We start from the raw sequence: 17331 nt of genomic DNA, 5'->3' as shown, positions 1-17331 counted from the left end.
GCTTCCAGTCAGAGCGGGGAGCCCGTCTCTGAAGTGCCCCACACCTCTTCTTAGCATCTGGCTATTGTCCCTTCTGTCTGAGGCCCGGAGAGGACGCAGCAGGTGCTGAGGGTCCCAGGGTGGCTCCAGGCTGCTGGAGCCAGCAATCCCATTCCAGGGCCGCCTCCCATTTAATTATTGTAGGTGTGAGCGGTGGGGTCTGGGGTGCTGGGAGGCCCAGGCCGCAGCACTCCCGGGTTCTCCCCCGTGGGAGTCTGTTTGGGCCACTTTCCCATGCCTGTTGCCTCCTTTTCCCCTTTTGCCAGACAGTGTTGTAGACGTTCAGATATAAGAATGAGTATTCCTACTCAAGAAAGTAGAGGTGAGGTGGGATCATGGTGGCAACCCCAGGGCGACACATAATGACAGTTCTCTGCACCGAAAGTCTCTGGGGAACCTCAGAAAGGAGGTTGGTCATGACCTAAGGGTTCTCCCTGCAGAGGCCTAAGGTTAAACCTCAGGGAGAACTGTCCAGCAGAGCAAGACATGTCTGAGACTCTCGGGAGCCAGCTGCTGAGGGGTCCCCATGCTCTGCAGGACACCGGCAGAAGCTGGAGGACCAGACCAAGGCATTCTCCGACCGCTTTGGGGACCTAGAACGGCTGCGCATGAGGGTGACACCCAGCACGCCCAGCCCCCGCGGCTCCGTCAGCACCGCAAGTCACTTCAGCAGCCAGGCCCAGACCCCCATCCAAGGTATGGCACAGTGGGAGGTCGTGCTCCAGGGGAGGTGAACCGGGACCTAGATGTGGTCCTTCTGCTCCAAACCAAAAGCCCATTCAAAGGTCATTCACTGCACCGCCCATGTTTTATAAAGGAGGTGGCTCGTGCTCATTTGCTCCTGTAGATGTTTTCCAGGGGATAGTCTGTGCCCAGTCCTGGGCTAGGCTCTTCATTCATTCATTCAGCAAACATTAATTGACACCCATGGTGTGCCATGGATGGTACCTGGCCCTGGGGATTGGCATAAACAGACACTCCCTTCCCTCCAGGAATTTACTGTCCCCTGGGAGAAACAAGTGTTAACCCTATAGTGCACACATTAAAGTGGGGGCATGGCCTGTCCAGGAGCCTGCTACAGACATTCCTGCCAAGATGTCATGCCCACCCCCACGCCTCAGCATTCTCGTCTGAAAGCGGTGGGTGGTGGATGCCTCTCCTGAGGATAGGGTGACATTGCTGTTACTAAACTCAAACAAACTTTGTAAGCTGTAAAGTGGTGTTGCGGCCCAGAGAGACACACAGCAATGCCTGGAAAGTTCCAACTCAACCTAGAGACGACTCCTAAACAGAAAGGAGGAGGGAGGCCTCTGGGCTGAGCTCAAGACAATGTCTCTGTCCCACTTGCCTGGGTGGATACAGCAGGCACCATCAAGGCTAAACCTCAGGCAGGACTTCCCGAGTCTATAGATGCCTGGCACACAGCAGGTGCTCAGTAATGGTCAAGGATGAATATTCAGTCTGTTCTCCAGGCTCGTGACCAGTGGGCTGGGGCACAGGAGGCTGTGTGCGTGGCCGACCTTTGGTCCAGGTTAGGGGCAGAGAGTATTCATCAGCAGAGCTGGACAGAGTCAGGAGGGCTGGCTGCTGTCGTGCACTGTGGGTGTCCATTCTTTCTGGATCCTACAGGACCTGGTTAGAACTCATTGGGCAGATGAATGTATTGGGCCTTAGAAGGTTAAGGGCCACCCTTGGGTCACACAGCCTGTCAATGATGAGGTCCACAGTCTCCACAGCATGCACCCCCAGGAACTTGCTGGGCTTCTAAGGGCACAGGAGAGGGGGCCCTGAGCACTGAGAGCCTGGGAGGAGGGGGGATGCAAACTGAATTCCTTCTCCCCGACACTCCAGGTGGAGCTGGGGACCTACTGGGTTTATCTGACCAGGAAGGCCTTGCCCCCAGCCCTTACTGTGTGTGGTAGGCACCATGCCGTGGCAGGGGGACTTGATGCAGCCCCCAGTGTGAGGGAAATGTCCCTCCCATTCTGGCCTGGGAGGCTCGGCCTTGACTCTGCTGAGCCCCCATTGTGGGAAGAAGCCCCAGGTCTACCACTCTGAGCCCAGAGGCTAGTGAGTTTGAGACACTCGACAGCTGTTGAGTCTTGGGGACCATGGGGCGGTGGGTGGGTGGGGTCTGACTTCAAGCAGCAGTGGGAGGTTCTTAAGACTCTGGGCTCACACCCACCCCTGCCCAAAAGGTGTCTCCGCTCCCGTCCCCCACAGGCCAGCATTTATCAAGGTACAGTACCCTAACACTCCAGGCCTTTTCTTGCTATGGGCAGAGATGAGGCCTCATGGAGTTCTGGGGCCCAGCCAGAAAGCCCTGGAATCCAGCATATGGTGGTGAACAGTGACTTCCTGTCCAGCAGCTCCAGTGGAAGGAGAGCCCACCTCTGACCATCCACGTGTGGATATGGCTTGGGAATTGCTGCCCGAGGGAGCCAAAGGCAGACCTGCCTACCCTCTGTCTAGCCCAAAGGGCCAGGCCTGGCCTGCAGCTGGCAGAGCCCCTGCATCCACTCTGAGGTTGGAGGGAGAGGCGGGCACAGCTGATTCTGAGGCAGGGCCCTTCCAGCCCTCCGAACCACCCCAGGCAGCCTCCCCCTCCCCAAGCCCTTTGTAGTGGGAGGAAGGGCCTGTGACAGTCAGGACCAGGGGAGGAGTATGAACTTTGCAGTCAGGGGAGCCTAGCTAGGGTTCTGGCTCTGTGATCTCAGGCAAGTCACTTCATCTCTCTGAGCCTCAGTTTTCTCATCTGTAGAGTGGGAAGAACGAGTTTCCTGCCACAGAGAGGTGTTGGCAGGGCCGGTTTGGGGTCCTCCCACTGGCCTTCCCCTTCTGGTGGGACCAGCCTCTGCCTTCAGACTCCATCCTGGGGTCCCCCTCAGAACACCCCACCACCACTTTGTGGTGCATCTTAATAGCTCTGACCCCCGGCTTTGGTCACTGGCAAGCAGTGCCAAGGCCCCAGCCCCTCCATACCCCAGCCCCTGGCCCCGCTGCGGCCGCCCACAATGGGGGCTTCTAATAGCTCAAAGGGCTCATTCAGCCACCATGCAGCAGCTGGGGCAATTTGGAGAAGAAAATAAACATTTCCTTCCAGTGTTGGGATTGGCTGCTCGACAGCCAGCCAGCTCAAGTTTCCTGGGGCTACTGGGCTGGAGGGGTGGAGACCATTAGGAGCCTCAGGGGTGCTGAGGACAGACACTTCCCCCACCACCCTGGGCGGGGAGCAGGAGGAGACAGAGCCTGCAGCCCACATGAACTCCAAGGGCCACACACACCAGCCCAGGCCCACCTCACACAGCTCTGCGTTTCCCAGGCTGCAGCCCTGCCATCACATCCGGTGCCCTGTCTGCGTTTCCTTTGTTTTGAGCAGGGGTTCCTATCAGGTGGGCAGCACATACTTCCTGGGCTCAAAGCGGACATGTCAGCCTCATGCTCAACTATGCTTGGGGTGCCAGCAGTGCCAATAAGGCTTCTTCCCTGGATTTCCAAGATGAGGGTGGGGAGCCCGGCCCCTCTGATCCCCTAGGCTTCAACACGGCATTTACCAACCAAGGGACGAGACGAAGGGTGCCAGAGGTTCCAGAGGCCCCACTCACCTGACCCTTCCCCCTCAACTCTCCTCCCAGCCTTGAACCCAGGAGCGTCATTCCTTTCTATCCACAACCAGGACCAGAGTCTATGCTGAGGAAATACTCGCTGGCTGAGTCAGGAAGCCCCCAAAGCCCAGAGAAGTTACAGGTCCCACCTGAAGTCACACAGCACCTCGGGCAGATCTGGGGAAGCCAGTGGCCTGAGGGCACCAGCAGCTCCCTGTCCTCAGCCAAGCCACAGTCAGGGCAAACAGTGCACACCTGGAACCGGCCAGGGGTAGAGGCTGGTCTCCTGAATCCTGGTGGGAGGCACAGAGGGGTTGGGGCCAGACACACTTCCCCTCAGGTCCCCTGCTGGGGCCTCATCCATCTCCCACTGCTGCCCAGGTCACCCCCTTGGCCAGGGTACAAGGAAGGCCCAGGGCCAGCGGCTCAGCTTTGCAGGGCCAGTTCCCCTGGGCGTCCAGAGCAGGAGATGTCACAGCTGACACAGCAGCGCAGACCCTCACCAGGGCCCTACTCTGTTCCTAACCTAAGCACTTGATATGGATCCTACCTAATAATTTAATCTCTGGAAACTGTTACTGCTTCCATTTTTCATGTGGGACTACTGATGCACACAGATTAAGTGACTTGCCCAAGGACACAGCTAGTTAATGTCAGAACCAGGGTAAGTATCCAAGTGCAGAGACCACATAGTTAACCTCCATTCTGTGCTGCCTCACAGACGGGACAGCTACCTCTTAGCCACGTGTCAGGGCCCAGGACCTGGAACCCTAGGAGTTTATGCCAGGTCCAATGTGCTGTGTGACCCTTAGGCAAGTGTCTCACCTTCTCTGCACCTCAGTTTTCCTATCAAGGGGGTTAGACTCAATCCCTCAGCCCCTTTGAATACAAGGTTTTGAGGGTCTGTAACTACAGAAATAAGGGGCAGAGGCTGGGATGCCTTTGTTTTGGAGTCTAGTGAGGAGTCCACTCCCCGGGAAGCTGGGGCAGGGCTTGGACCAGACACTGGGTCTCTCCATGGCAAGGACAGAGTCTGGGTCAGTGAGCCCCTTTGGCTGCCAAGGCAGGTGACGGTGACATCTCACTGTTGGCCAGTGGTCAGCTTTAGCCTGCAGGGCAGCCCTGGGGACAGCAGTTTAGGGGGAGGCAGGAGGGTGGCGGGGATCAGAGTTGTGTGGACCCAACCCTCCCCAGCACAGGCATGGGCTTCTGTAAGCTAGCTGAGCCTTGCCTGGGCAGGAGGGGCACAGGTGTGCACACCCACCCCAGCAGAAAGCAAAAAGCAGAGGCCTTTTTGGGAGTTCCAGTCCTTTCTATGCAACATCAGGAAACTCTTTCTCTCCCTCCCTCAGTTTCCTTATCTGCAGAAGCAGGCTCCACTTCCCAATGTCACAAGGGCACTGGAAACCCTTTTTATACCCGCGGTCTTGCCAGCTCTTAACCATGAGGGAAGGAAGCAGAAGCTGCCTGGCTAGGCCTGCTAGGAGCCTGTACTGTCCCATCCTCAGCTGCCCACACTCCTGACAGCCCAGGTGGGGACCCACCTTCACCTCTTCAACAGGCCTGTGCACTGCTAGGCTGTGAAGAGGATCCCACCAGGAGAAAGAAAAGCCCTCGGCCTTTCTCCACCTGCGCAGGGAGGCCTCCATGGCCCCCTGTGGCCCAGCACCTGCTCCCACCTGCTTCTCAGGTGAGGCCATACTCAGAGTCAGGCAGGCTCCAGCCTCCAAGAGCCCAGGGCAGTGAGGGCAGAGCCAGGTGCAGAACCACAGAGCCTCCAGAGAGACCTGTGAACCAGAGGCTGTTCTTAAAGGAGGCCCATGGGGTGGTGCTGGGCTGTGACTGACCGTCCTCTTTGCTGTTTCCCAGGCACCTCGGACCTGAACCCTTTCTCTGACCCGCGCCAGTTCGACCGCTCCTTCCCAGCGCTGCCGGCCCTCACGGAGAGCCGCTTCCCTGACCCCAGGATGCATTACCCTGGGGCCATGTCAGCCGCCTTCCCCTACAGTGCCACGCCCTCGGGCACCGGCATCAGCAGCCTCAGCGTGGCAAGCATGCCAGCCACCAGCCGCTTCCACCACACCTACCTCCCGCCGCCCTACCCTGGGGCCCCGCAGAACCAGAGCGGGCCCTTCCAGGCCAACCCATCCCCCTACCACCTCTACTATGGTGCGTCCTCCGGCTCCTACCAGTTCTCCATGGTGGCCGGCAGCAGTGGTGGGGGTGACCGCTCACCCACCCGCATGCTGGCCTCCTGCACCAGTAGCGCCGCCTCAGTCGCCACAGGCAACCTCATGAACCCCAGCCTGGGTGGCCAGAGTGACAACGTGGAGGCTGATGGCAGCCACAGCAATTCGCCCACTGCCCTGAGCACACCGGGCCGCATGGACGAGGCTGTGTGGCGGCCCTACTGACCGCCCGGTCAAAGTGAACTGCGCTCGCCGGAGGCAGGGACTCCAGGGGCCTCTCCAGTGAGTGGCCAGCCCAGCTCGCAGGCTCAGGACAGGCATGGGACGTAGGCTCCAGGGCAGTTGCGGGCTCAGGGGCCACGGGTCCTGGGGCCCGGAGCTGGTGTGTGGCTCTGAGAGCAGCAGTCCAGTCGCATCTCTGTACAGAGGGGTAGGGACCTCCCCAAGGACACCACCCCCAGCCCAGATCCGAGTCACCTCATCCCACATTCATGTGGGAGAAGTCTCCTCCACCCGCCACCTACCCTGCAATGACCTGGCTGTCCCCAGCTGTGCCCAGCACTATCACAGGGCCCAGGTCTCCTGGGACAGAGCATCTCTGTTCTGGAGAGGTGGCATTTGCCCACACAGCTTGGCCTCTTATCCACAGAAAGAACTCCCCACCCCCCACCTCCTCAGAAGCTCTGTGTGGCCCCAGCCCTCCTCCACATTTACACAAACTGAACTGGAAGCCCCCCCGTACCCACCCTTCCCCTGGCCGAGGGGATTCCCTCACTGTATAGATGGGGAAGGAACCCATCCAGAGAACCTAATAAATCACTGGCAAGAATGGGATGAGGACCCCACCAAGCCAGTCCCCTCAGCTCTGCTTCCCCCAAATTCCTAACTACAAAGAAGCCCCTGTCCCCATCCTAGTATGTGTGGGTCCCAGGCCCCTGGGTAGATAGCCAATGGCAGCAGGTGCCCCAGACCAGGACAGGCACCTGCAGACGGGTCATCCGTGCACTTTAGCAGCCCAAGGCATTCAGCCTCTGTTCTCATGGTGTGGGCTGGGGTCCCCTTCCCCCTTGGCAGGTCTGTAAGTTGCTGGTTTTTGAAAGCACAGGGACCATATAGGTTCTAGTGGAAATCATTGCCGGGAGGGCCCTGGGGTCAGGTGTCAGCACCCCTGTCCCACCTAGGTCCAGCCAAGTGGTGCACATCCCCAGTCCCTGGCCTCGTGGGCAGGTCCGGCCCAGCCTCCCCACTTCTGACCCACAAGTCTCCATCTGTCGCCAGTCTATGCTCCAAAAGCAGTCCTGAACAAAAACCAGTTTTTAAAGCTGAGTTTAGAAAAAGAAGAAGCTCAAACATCTTCAAACACACAGTCTCTTACAGGTAAAGCCTCTGAGAGTGAATAATACTCTGCTCTCTTCTGAGAGTGTGGAATTAGGATCCCCGTACCTCAGCGGGTCACATTCCTTCAGCAGCATCTTACCAACGTCCACCAAAGGCTGACCCTGGCAGGGCCCAAGGGAGAGGCTGAATCTCGCTTCTGGGGCTTCTAGACGTTTGTCCAGGCAGATGTCTGGTGTTCTGGTGGAGGTGGGTGGGATGTGAGGGGCAGAGGGCAGTGGCTGCAGAGCGGCAGAACGGGGAGCCATGAGGGGCTCACCAGCCTCTGCTCGGCCCTCCTGTGCTCAGAGATGAAGTGTCGCCCCTTTGGTCTGCAGATGGCTAAGTGGGCCTTGCCCATGGGTTCCAGCTGTGTGGATTCTTGTGTATGAATTCTTTGGTTCTAGAAAGCTTACATGGAAAAGGCTAACAAAACTCTCCTAAGGGCTGGAGAGCATATGGTTTTTTGTCATTGTTTTCACCACATCCTCCATGGCTGTGGCAATCTCCCCTTCAAAATGCTCAGTGGTTGTGTTATGGTACCTGGCCTGCCATGCCACCTGCAACCTGTAACAGCCAGATAGGCGCACCGGATACATCCTCTGGCAGGTGAGGAGGTCTGTCTGGTGGTGGTACTCAAACTCGCCTGCTGCAGTTTCTCTTGTCCTCCCCTTGCTGGGAAAAGCAGTCTCCATCTCTTCAGAATCGCTGCTGGGAGTGTCCTGCTGACTCCTACACAGCGGGGCTCTCCACCCCTTCTCAGGAAGCAGCTACAAACGTCGCCCTCGCACCTTCTTCACTCCTGTTCTGTGGTTGTAGGCTGACCCCAGGCCTGTGTGGGAGGCACCCTTGGGTCCCCAGGGCCCAGCACTTTGTAGCCCCACCCCAGATTACTACCCCTTCCCGATACCCAAGTCCTGGTAGGGGCAGGGACAGGAAATAAATTGACCCCCCTGCCTGACCCCCTTAAAAACGTGATGGCAGCCGTGCCGAGTCTGTAAGACCCATAGTGGGTACGGACAGCCTGGGACGGTAGAAATGGGTCCTTATTTACAAGGCTGCTTTAAAGTTGTACCGGACAAACACTGATTTAGAAAGCACAAGAAAACTAAGGGGTTTTGATACCATATTATTGTCAGCCTGGTGGTGGTGGGTTCAGATCCTTTGTGACATATTGTCATGCTGAGGTGTTAATACCTGCTACACTCAATCTTCACAGAACCATCCCAGAGCTGGGAAGAGGGTGGGAGGGGTGGAAACTGCTTTGCACTATAATTTTGCTTGGTGTGTTTATTTTTAATGCACAACTTGCTTGTACAGTAAATTGTCTTCTGTACTATTTAACTGTAAGATGGAATTTTGACTGATTTGTTACAATAATATAACTCTTGAGATGTGTTGAAGGATCCCAATGCCAAACTTACAGGGCTGTGAGCATGGGGATGGGGTCGGGGCCTGGGAGGGGGTGGGGGCCTCTCTCTGTGGCCAAGGAGGAGGGGGGCAGGGCTTGGAGACGAGGAGATTAAACCCTCTGTTTGGAGGCGCTTGGTGCCTTGGCCTCCTGGCATCCAGCTCCACCAGCACCAGCCACAGAACCACCCTGGGCAAGTACAGCCGGCGAGGCCTCTTCCTGGTGTGGCTGAAACCCCAGAAGACCGTGAGATAGGTCAAGGGGCCACCCTCCCCCTCCACTTCTCGATCACAAGTGGCCCATGATTTTTCACAAGTAGGTGTGTCACAATCAGCTTGCTCCCCACGCTCAGAGTTGGGGAGGGGGCAGAGGCAGGTGGAGTATAAAGCAACCTTGGTGTGAGGGCCCTGGGGGACCCACGTTTGCTGGAACAGTGGCAAGTTAGCAGCAGAGCTGCAATGCAAGCAGCTGCGCCAGCTCCACCATTTTGCAGATGAGGTGACTAAGGTGCCAAGAGGGGGGTGTTGCTTGGCCACATATGTCCCAGAGTTGTCTGTGGCTGGTTGGGGGGGCTGTGGGTGTGATGGTGTGGGGACCTGGCATGCCAGTGCTCCCCCCATCCTGCTAGCAAGGAGACCTGGCCCGTCATGCCTTGCCAGCTGGAACTTGTGCAGTAGAATTTTCATAAAACAGGCCTTATTTTCAAGTGAAAATACTACAAAAGCTTTGCCCTCTTCGGTTGCATTGGTGTCTCTGAAACCTAGCACCCCACAGGAAGTTCCCATTTCCCCATCCTACACCTCTGTCCCGCAGCCCCCAAACTCAGGATCACCAGGTGGTCTTGAAGCAGGAGCCCAGCCACGGCTGCAGGATTTCTCTGTGGGTGTGTCTGAGCGCCAGAGTCTACAGGCCAACCCTCTGTTTCCATATATGTGTTTATCTGGGGTCACTGTATATGGAATGATGGAGATTGTGAGGATTCCACATCTCAGGCCCCTCCTCACCAGCCGACCTTTGGTGCCACAGTTGATGGGAGAAGAGCTGTGGCTTCCAGAGCCTGACTCAAAGCTCCATCACCTTCACCCCATCAGGCGCAGACCAGCTCACCCAGCTTCCCAAGGGGAAAACAGGCCCAGAGAGATCCAGGCTTGCCTGAGGTCACGGTTTGAAGGTTCTGGGGGAAGCACTGCAGTAGCCACAGTGCCCCGCAGGTGGCAGCAGGTGGGCAGCCAGGGGACACATCCCTCCAGATGAAGGTGAGAAGGGGCTGCCAGAATTCAGGTCAGGTATTAGAAATAACTTCCTAACTTTGGGAAGTTCATACCTGGGAAATGTCTTGATGTGGAAGAAGGGTTTCCTCTCTTCTTTTAGCTATGTGCCTGTGGGAGGTCCCTGTCCCTTTCTGAGCCTTTCTATCCAGATAACACATGAGCACCTACTGTGTGCCAGGTGTGTAGTAGAATCACAGCTTCCATGATGCTTAAAGGTCCTGCTTTAGGACAGGGGTTTACTCGGCTTGGAGGAAAGGTTGATGTTCCTAGTCCAGCATCTCCAGCCACGTGGAGCTCTGGCCCAGGCACCCCACCCCCCAACCTTCCCAAACCACCAGCAGGAGCTTAGGACAACAAGCAACTGGTCCACGGTGATGAACCCCTTTTATTCCAGAGCCTGGGGTCCTGCGATTCCACTTGACAGGCTCTAGGAGTCACTCTGATGGGAGGGGTCTGCAGTTTCACCAGCCCCACCCCCAGCCCCATGGCCTGGGGCTGGCCTGGTGATAAGCGGAGAGAGGCTGCACTGGCCCTCAGGCTCCCAGAGGTGGGCTCCTGCCCACTGGGCCGTCCTGGGCCCTCCTGAGGGGTGAAGAGGCCCCACCCTGGCACACCCACCTCAGGGAGCAGCCCTGGGACGGCTGAGCTTCTGTGCACGGGGATGGCTTTGCTTTTATTCTGAGAAATGACTGCTCTGGCAGGGTTTTACCCGAGAGTGACGTGTGCCCAAAGGGGAAACTGTGAGGGTCTGAGCAGAACCCGGTGCAGAGCCAGCACTGGTGCTATGAGGCCGGGCGGGGCGGGCGTAGACTTCTGCCTCTTCCCCCCTGCCCCAGACTGCACCCCATAAACACAGCCACGCAGGCTACCCCTCCATGGCCCTGGGGCAGCTCCCAAGCGCACCGGACACCCCACTTGGCCACATGAGCAGGGAATGCCCCTCAGTGGGTCAGTTCATTTTGGGGTCATAAATGAAATGAGCTGTCAAACAGATGGGTGGGGGGAGCCAAAAAGAAAGAACGAACTGTTCCTTGTGGAAACCCAGAGCGCCCCCCACTGCTCCCCAGGAGGACTGGGGGCTTGGCAGGGAGGGGCCTCACCCCCGACGTCCACATCCGCACCTGTGTGGCCCAGCGGCTGGAGGGGCCGGGGAGCGGATTCCAGCCTTCCTATTTTTAGTTCTGTAGCTGAACGCACACTGTTTTATGTATTTATATCCGCCCACAGAGAGAGCCCAGCCGAAGCCTGTCCTGGAGGGCACCCACCGGCAAAGCGGGTGGAGCAGCCCAGGGGCCAGCTTTCCGGCGCCACCTTTCCTTCGTGCCCTCGCAGACTGCTGGAAATGGCTGTGGCCTCGGTGGCCCTGCTGGGTGGCCGCTGTTCACCCTAGCCCCCTCTGCTCTTTGGATCTGCTGTCTGCCGAGCGTTGGCAGAGGTCATCTACCTGTTCACCAAACAGACCCAAGCCCATCCTCACCCCCAGGTGCCAGAGCAAGAAGAAAAGGCAAATGAGTCACAGGCATGGGAGCGCACAGGGCAAACAAGAGAACATGGCGTGGGTGAGGCAAGATGGAAAGAGGAGCAGAAATTCACCAGACGGAGAGGTGGCAGGAGGCCCTTCCAGGCAGAGGGAACCGCATGCGTAAAGGCTGGAGGACAGGAGTGTAGCCAAGCTGGAGAGGACAGTGGGGAAGGTGAGTAATTGCAGTGGGAGAGGAGGCATAAGGCCCAGGTCATGGGGACTGAAGGCCAAGCGGAGGGGCTTGTATCTGGTCCTGCAGGTACCGGGCAGCCAAGCCGAGCCATGGCAGTGCACTCAGGTGGATGTGCATTGGAGTGTGTGGTGGTGTGGAGCTTGGACTGCATGGGGGTGCAAGGACCTTCACAGGCTACTTCAGTAGTCCAGGCAAAGGATGAAGTCTGTGCAAGATGGTGGGAGGAAGAGCTAAGTGATCCTAAGACATCTTTAGCCCTGACGTTACAGGAGGACCCCGTGCCCCAACCCTCTGGTTTCAAAGTGTCTCTCAGTTTCTCAGGGCTTATGGCATTTGATGGAGCCACTGGAGGTCTTAATAATAGTTTTTGTTATTGCCAACTGTGCAAAAACAATGGCCCTGCTCTCCCCCTGGCCCTGCACCCCACAAGATCTTAGTAGAGCCTTAGGTTCTGCTACAGGACCCCCTGATCACACCCAAGGCCACATGCAGTTTCTCAGACTAAAGCATCCAGACACCCACTCACTCCATAACCTGAAGACATAACTTGTAAGACCCTGAATCTGAGGTTCCCAATGTATTACATTTTATGTATTAACATTTTTAAAATTGCATTCAATAGTACATAGTTATAGGGAAAAAAGTAGATAATACAGATTACCTCCCCCCACAAAAAAGCACAAAAGAATTATCCATAATCCCAGCCTTCCAAAGATAACCATTGTTAATATTTTCAGGGTTTTTCCCCCATCCAGATCTTTATTTTCTATAAATATATAAATGCTTTTCTAGGATCACACATTTTTCTAGCCAGGTATGCATTGTACATACAGTATATCAATTAATACAATGAAAAAGTAGAAATAAACATGATCTAGAATGAAATCACTGGAAGGATGGGGTTATTGCTGTTTTCTATTCTCTTCTCTGTATTTTTGGCATCTTCCAACTTTTCTAAAATGAGACCATCTGTTAGGAGTAGAGTAAATTAATTTCTAGACTTTGATAAGTATCCAGGCAGAGGAATTCAAGACCATGCTTGGACTAACTCAGTTGACTTTAGCTGAGGCATCATTTCTTCCAGGTAGCCTTCCCTGATAGCCTCATACTAGATTTGATGCCTTCTCTGTGCATTTATCTCTGAGATAATAAAAGTGACAACAGCACTACTTCATGCCAGGCGCTATTATAAATGTTGTGCCATTATATTGTGCCATTTTAAACTCAGCCCATTGAGGTATATACTATCATTTCCCCATTTTACAGAGGAGAAAACTGAGAAACAAGGACAGAATTCCCTCCCAATCCTAAGAGCAGAACGATACCTGAAAAGGTTGAACTTAAGTTTCCAATTAGGTAAAGGTATTAGAGGATCAAAGTAAGAATTCAGTTGACTTTAGGGAAAAGGTGATATTTCTTACACACCTGAGTTTGTGCCCCATGACCCATACTTGCCCTAAAGGTGGATCATCAGAGGGAAAAAGAAAAGAAGAAATGAGAAAATGTCTTTTTGTAAAAAACAGAAGCAGAAGAGATGCAAATTAGGGCCCTTTCTCTGTGTTTGAGAGTGATGTGTATGCCTTTCTGATTTGTGATTCTCAGATTTCATGAAGCATGATATCAAAAGATAGAAATCACTGCCTCTGTACCTTTTGATGACCCCCATTCCATCCTTTCCCACTCAAGGGGACACCCTGGGAATGAGTCCTCATTATGGTGGGGCTCTCTCACCCTGGATACGCACCCAATGGAATTATCTGCCAGGGTGCCGGCCTTTCTCTGCCTCAGACAAGTCAATTTCTTTTTCCATGAAAACAACTCAGTCCTAAATCACTGACACCTGAAATTACAAAAATACGAGGCCCATATTATCATAAAACTATTTTAACACACTGGGGCCCTCTTGGTGGCAGGAGGGGTGGCCAAGAGCTCCATGGCAGCTCCTCCCAGTTGCAGCCCCTGGAAATGCTCAGAGGGACAAGAAATTTGGTTTTCATTAGCAGCAAATGTGAGGAGTCCTGTCGCTCTGAATGGACCTTTGATTCTGGCTGGCAGTGGAATCTTTCCAGGACCCAGCGAGTTTTGTTTTGTTTTGTTTTTTTCATAGAAAATGGGTCAGGCCCTTCCAGCTTATATCTCCCCAAACTACGCAGGAATTGAGCAACACCCCAACCTCTTGACTTCTAAAGTCAACAGCTGGGGCCGGCAGGAGGGGCACCCGAGACCATTCAGCTTTATTGACTCTGAGGTTTTATTAAAAATGTTACGTTTCCTTGAGGTCTGTGCCAGACCCAACAAGAAGACTGGCCAGTGAGGAGCTGGCGTGGGCCAAAGGGATTTTCACCACCTGGAAGACAGCCCACCTTGACCTGCTTTCTTCCACCCCAGTGACCCCCAGAAATGGCCTCCACTTTGGAGCCTCCACAGAAAAACCCATTTCTTCCCTTCTGTCCACCACTCCACTTCACGTGAAAGAACATTGGCCTGCTCTGCTATTCATTCAGCACATCTTGGTTAAGCACCTACTGGAGTGTTAGGTGCTTGAAATGCAGCAGTAAGTCAACATGCTCAGCCCCATGGATCTGACACCCTGACTGGAGAGAAAGTCCATTAATGGGCAAATAAATGCATTACATGATTTCAGATAATAATAAGGGCTAACAAATAAAGTGGGTGAATATGATGGAGGAAGGTGGACACTTGGAAGGCAGCATTGGAGAAAGTGGTCAGGGAAGTCCTGCTGAGGAGGGGGCTGCAGACTACCGTGAGCTTGGCCAGGTACAGCCCAGTCTCAGCTACTGGGCTAGGTGGGGTATCTGTGCTGGGGGCAGATCGACACAGTGCCTGGAGTTTGGTGGGCACCTATCGATTTGGCAATGACTTTCCTGATGACGTGCGACGGCAGAGAGGAGGCAAAGCAGCTCTCCTCCGCCTGGCAGAGACAGCAGTACACCTTCGCGGCCCTGCCCAAGGGCTGTGTTCACTCTGCTCCCCATCACAGCATCATTGGCAGGGACAGCTTAGGTCAGGCTCCCTAGAAGCAGATCCAGAGATAGGGATTTTTGTGGGGTGGTTTTTCAGAAGTGAATCGAGAGAAGTAGGGCAGAGCAGGGGAAGAAAGCTAATCCCTGATGCCTTTGGGCCAGCGGCTGGCCTCAGTGTAGTGGCGTGGGGTCCTCTGGAGCTTGACTTGCACCACTGAGTTGCCCTTCAAGGAGACAGTCTCTTGTACTTCTCTGTGTCAGTCAGCCAGAGAGGTGACACATTCCCGGTAAGATCCCTACTAATGGGTAGAGAGCAATTTTCCAATGAAGGGAGCGGATCTGAGCTCTTGGCAGCCAGCACTCACATGATGTCAGTGTGATGGACAGGGATGATGTTTGTGAAATGTCAAGATTATCAGGGACATTCTAATGCTTACTGCTGGGAAGTTACTCACACCCCCTTTGCTGGCCAGTGCCCCCCACCACGCTACTGTGCACCTTGGGAACAGGAAGTGGCAGGAGTATGTGTGCAGAAGGTAGAAGATAAACCCTCTTCCATGAGAAAGCTAATAGCTCTTTTTTTTATTATGTTAAAATACACATACTATAAATTTACCGTCTTGACCATTTTAAGTGTACAGATCACTGGTATTAAGTACATTCACATTTTTGTATAACCATCACCATTCATCTTCTAAACTGAAACTCTATATCCATTAAACAATAACCCATAAGCCCCTGGCAACCACCACTCTGCTTTTTGTCTCTATGAGGTTGACTATTCCAAGTACCTCATGTAAGTGGACTCATAGCGTTGGTCTTTTTGTGACTGGCTGATTTCACTTAGCATAATGCCCTCAAGGTTCATCCATGTTATCGCATACAACAGGATTTCCTTCTCTTTTTAAGGCTGAATATTATTCCATTGTATGGGTATACCACATTTTGCTTATCCATTTATCTGTTGATAGACATGGGTTGTTTCCATGTTTTAGCTATTGTGTATAAGGCTGCTATAAAGAGGTTTACAGATATATCTTCAAAACCCTGCTTTCCGTTCTTTTAGGTACATACCCAGAAATGGGATTGCTAGATCATATGCTAATTCTATTTTTAATTTTTTGAGGAGCCACCATACTGTTTTTCAAGTGGCTGCACCATTTTACATTCCCATCAGCAGTGCACAAGGGTTCCAATTTCTTCACACCCTGACCAACATTTGTTATAGAAAGCTATCAGTTTTGAGAGAAAGACAGAGATAGTTCTGTGGAGGTCCAAGCTGCAGTGCAAGCTGCCCAGCTATTTAAGCCACATGACCAGGAAGATTCCACAGTACTAGATAAGGATATTGGGTGTGGTAAACCCAAGGGCCAGTGAAGATTCCTAGGATTTTCTGAAGCAGAGAACAACTCTCCTTTTGAAAAACAAATGCTGGCATGCTACTGGATCCTAGTAGAGACCAAGTGTGAGACCAAGCAACTGTATGGCCCAAGCTTCCATCATGAGCTGCATATCATCAGATCCACCAAGTCACAGTCTCAGGAAGGCGGAGCAGCAATCCATTATAGAATGGAAGTGATAGGCTGTTTGGAACTGGCACTAAGCAGATCCAGAAGATCCAGGTAGGCTCCACGAAGAGGTGCACCAGACCCCCATGTCACCTACTTCTGTCACATCTACACCTACCCCTTCACACACACCTGTGACCTCCTGGTCACAGTTCCCTGCAGTCAACTGCCATAGGAGGGAAGGGCTCAGGTCTGGTTCACAGGTCGGCACATGGGACTATGAGCAATAGATGTCATCATCCCTTCATATGGAGGAAGAAGCGTTACATGTTGGCACCAGCTCCTGGGATGGTTGCTCGGCAGCCTGAAAGGACAAGATCAGATCTTAGATGGCGTGGTTGGAGGAGGCCTGCCTGAGGAAGAGACAATCGGGCGGGATGTGTGGGAGACCTCAGTGTGCACAGAGAGCCTCTGCATGTACGAAGCCCTCCCACCCATGAATTTCTGAATCTTGGGACCCTGTGAGGCGAGTCCCTCCATGGCCACAGCAGGCTCTAGGTGTGGGCTCCTATCTCAGCACCGTCTGCCCAGAGCCAATTCTGAGAAGAGGGTTCATTTGAAAGTGAATTGCTTAAGGACGTGCTCACGGGACAAGCCAAGAACAGAGTGGGGGGTGCTGGACCCCGAAAACGAAGAAGTCAGCTTGAGCTTGGCCTGTAGGGGGCCTGGAATGTCAGTTACTCCTCAGAGCTTCTTTCCAGCTGGAGGCAAGTGAGCTGGACTTCCATGCTCCTCCACGTGCACCTGTCAGACATTACCATGCTAAGGTTGCCTGACAGGGCATCAACGCACCCACACCTCTGGCTGTGCGCACATGTGTGTGTGTGTGTGTGTGTGTGTGTGCAAGCAAAGCAGCTCTGGTAGCTCAAGGGGAGGCCTGTGAAGAAGTTGCAGGTGTGTATTGTTAGAAGCAGAGGCACACAGGAGGGGCTCATGGAAATGGAGTGTCAGCTACAGCCTGACACGCCCTTGGCATTGCCTGGTACACTGGGTCACATGGTGTTACCCCCCATATCCACGTTCTTCCTGGAACCTCATTTGACTGACCTTATTTGGAAATAGGATCACTGCAAATGTAATCAGTTGAGATGAGATCTTACTGGAGTAGGGTGGGCTTCTGATCCAATATGACTAGTGTCCGGTCCTCATAAGAGGAGAAGAAACACAGAGACAGA

At 54.0% G+C, this 17331-nt stretch overlaps 1 protein-coding gene across 5 annotated transcripts in view; it reads left to right on the top strand.

Annotated features, from left to right (window-relative positions):
- Positions 1 to 8586, top strand: part of RUNX3 (RUNX family transcription factor 3) — a 57007-nt gene extending 48421 nt beyond the window's left edge. For 3 of the 5 annotated variants that reach the window (XM_037017917.2, XM_037017916.2, XM_037017919.2), the window contains 2 exons: positions 577 to 735; positions 5514 to 8583. In XM_037017917.2, coding sequence (XP_036873812.2) covers positions 577 to 735; positions 5514 to 6058 — 704 coding nt within the window. In that variant the 3' untranslated portion in view covers positions 6059 to 8583. Of the gene's footprint in view, positions 1 to 576; positions 736 to 5513 lie in introns of all 5 variants that reach the window. The other 2 variants (XM_037017918.2, XM_073233423.1) reach the window with 2 other exon arrangements.
- The last annotated feature ends 8745 nt before the right edge of the window (positions 8587 to 17331 follow it).

This window comes from Manis javanica, chromosome 4 (genome assembly GCF_040802235.1).
Source record: "Manis javanica isolate MJ-LG chromosome 4, MJ_LKY, whole genome shotgun sequence".
NCBI lineage: Eukaryota > Metazoa > Chordata > Mammalia > Pholidota > Manidae > Manis > Manis javanica.
The sequence above is the reverse complement of the archived record's forward strand: the minus strand, read 5'-3'. Positions and strand labels throughout refer to the sequence as shown.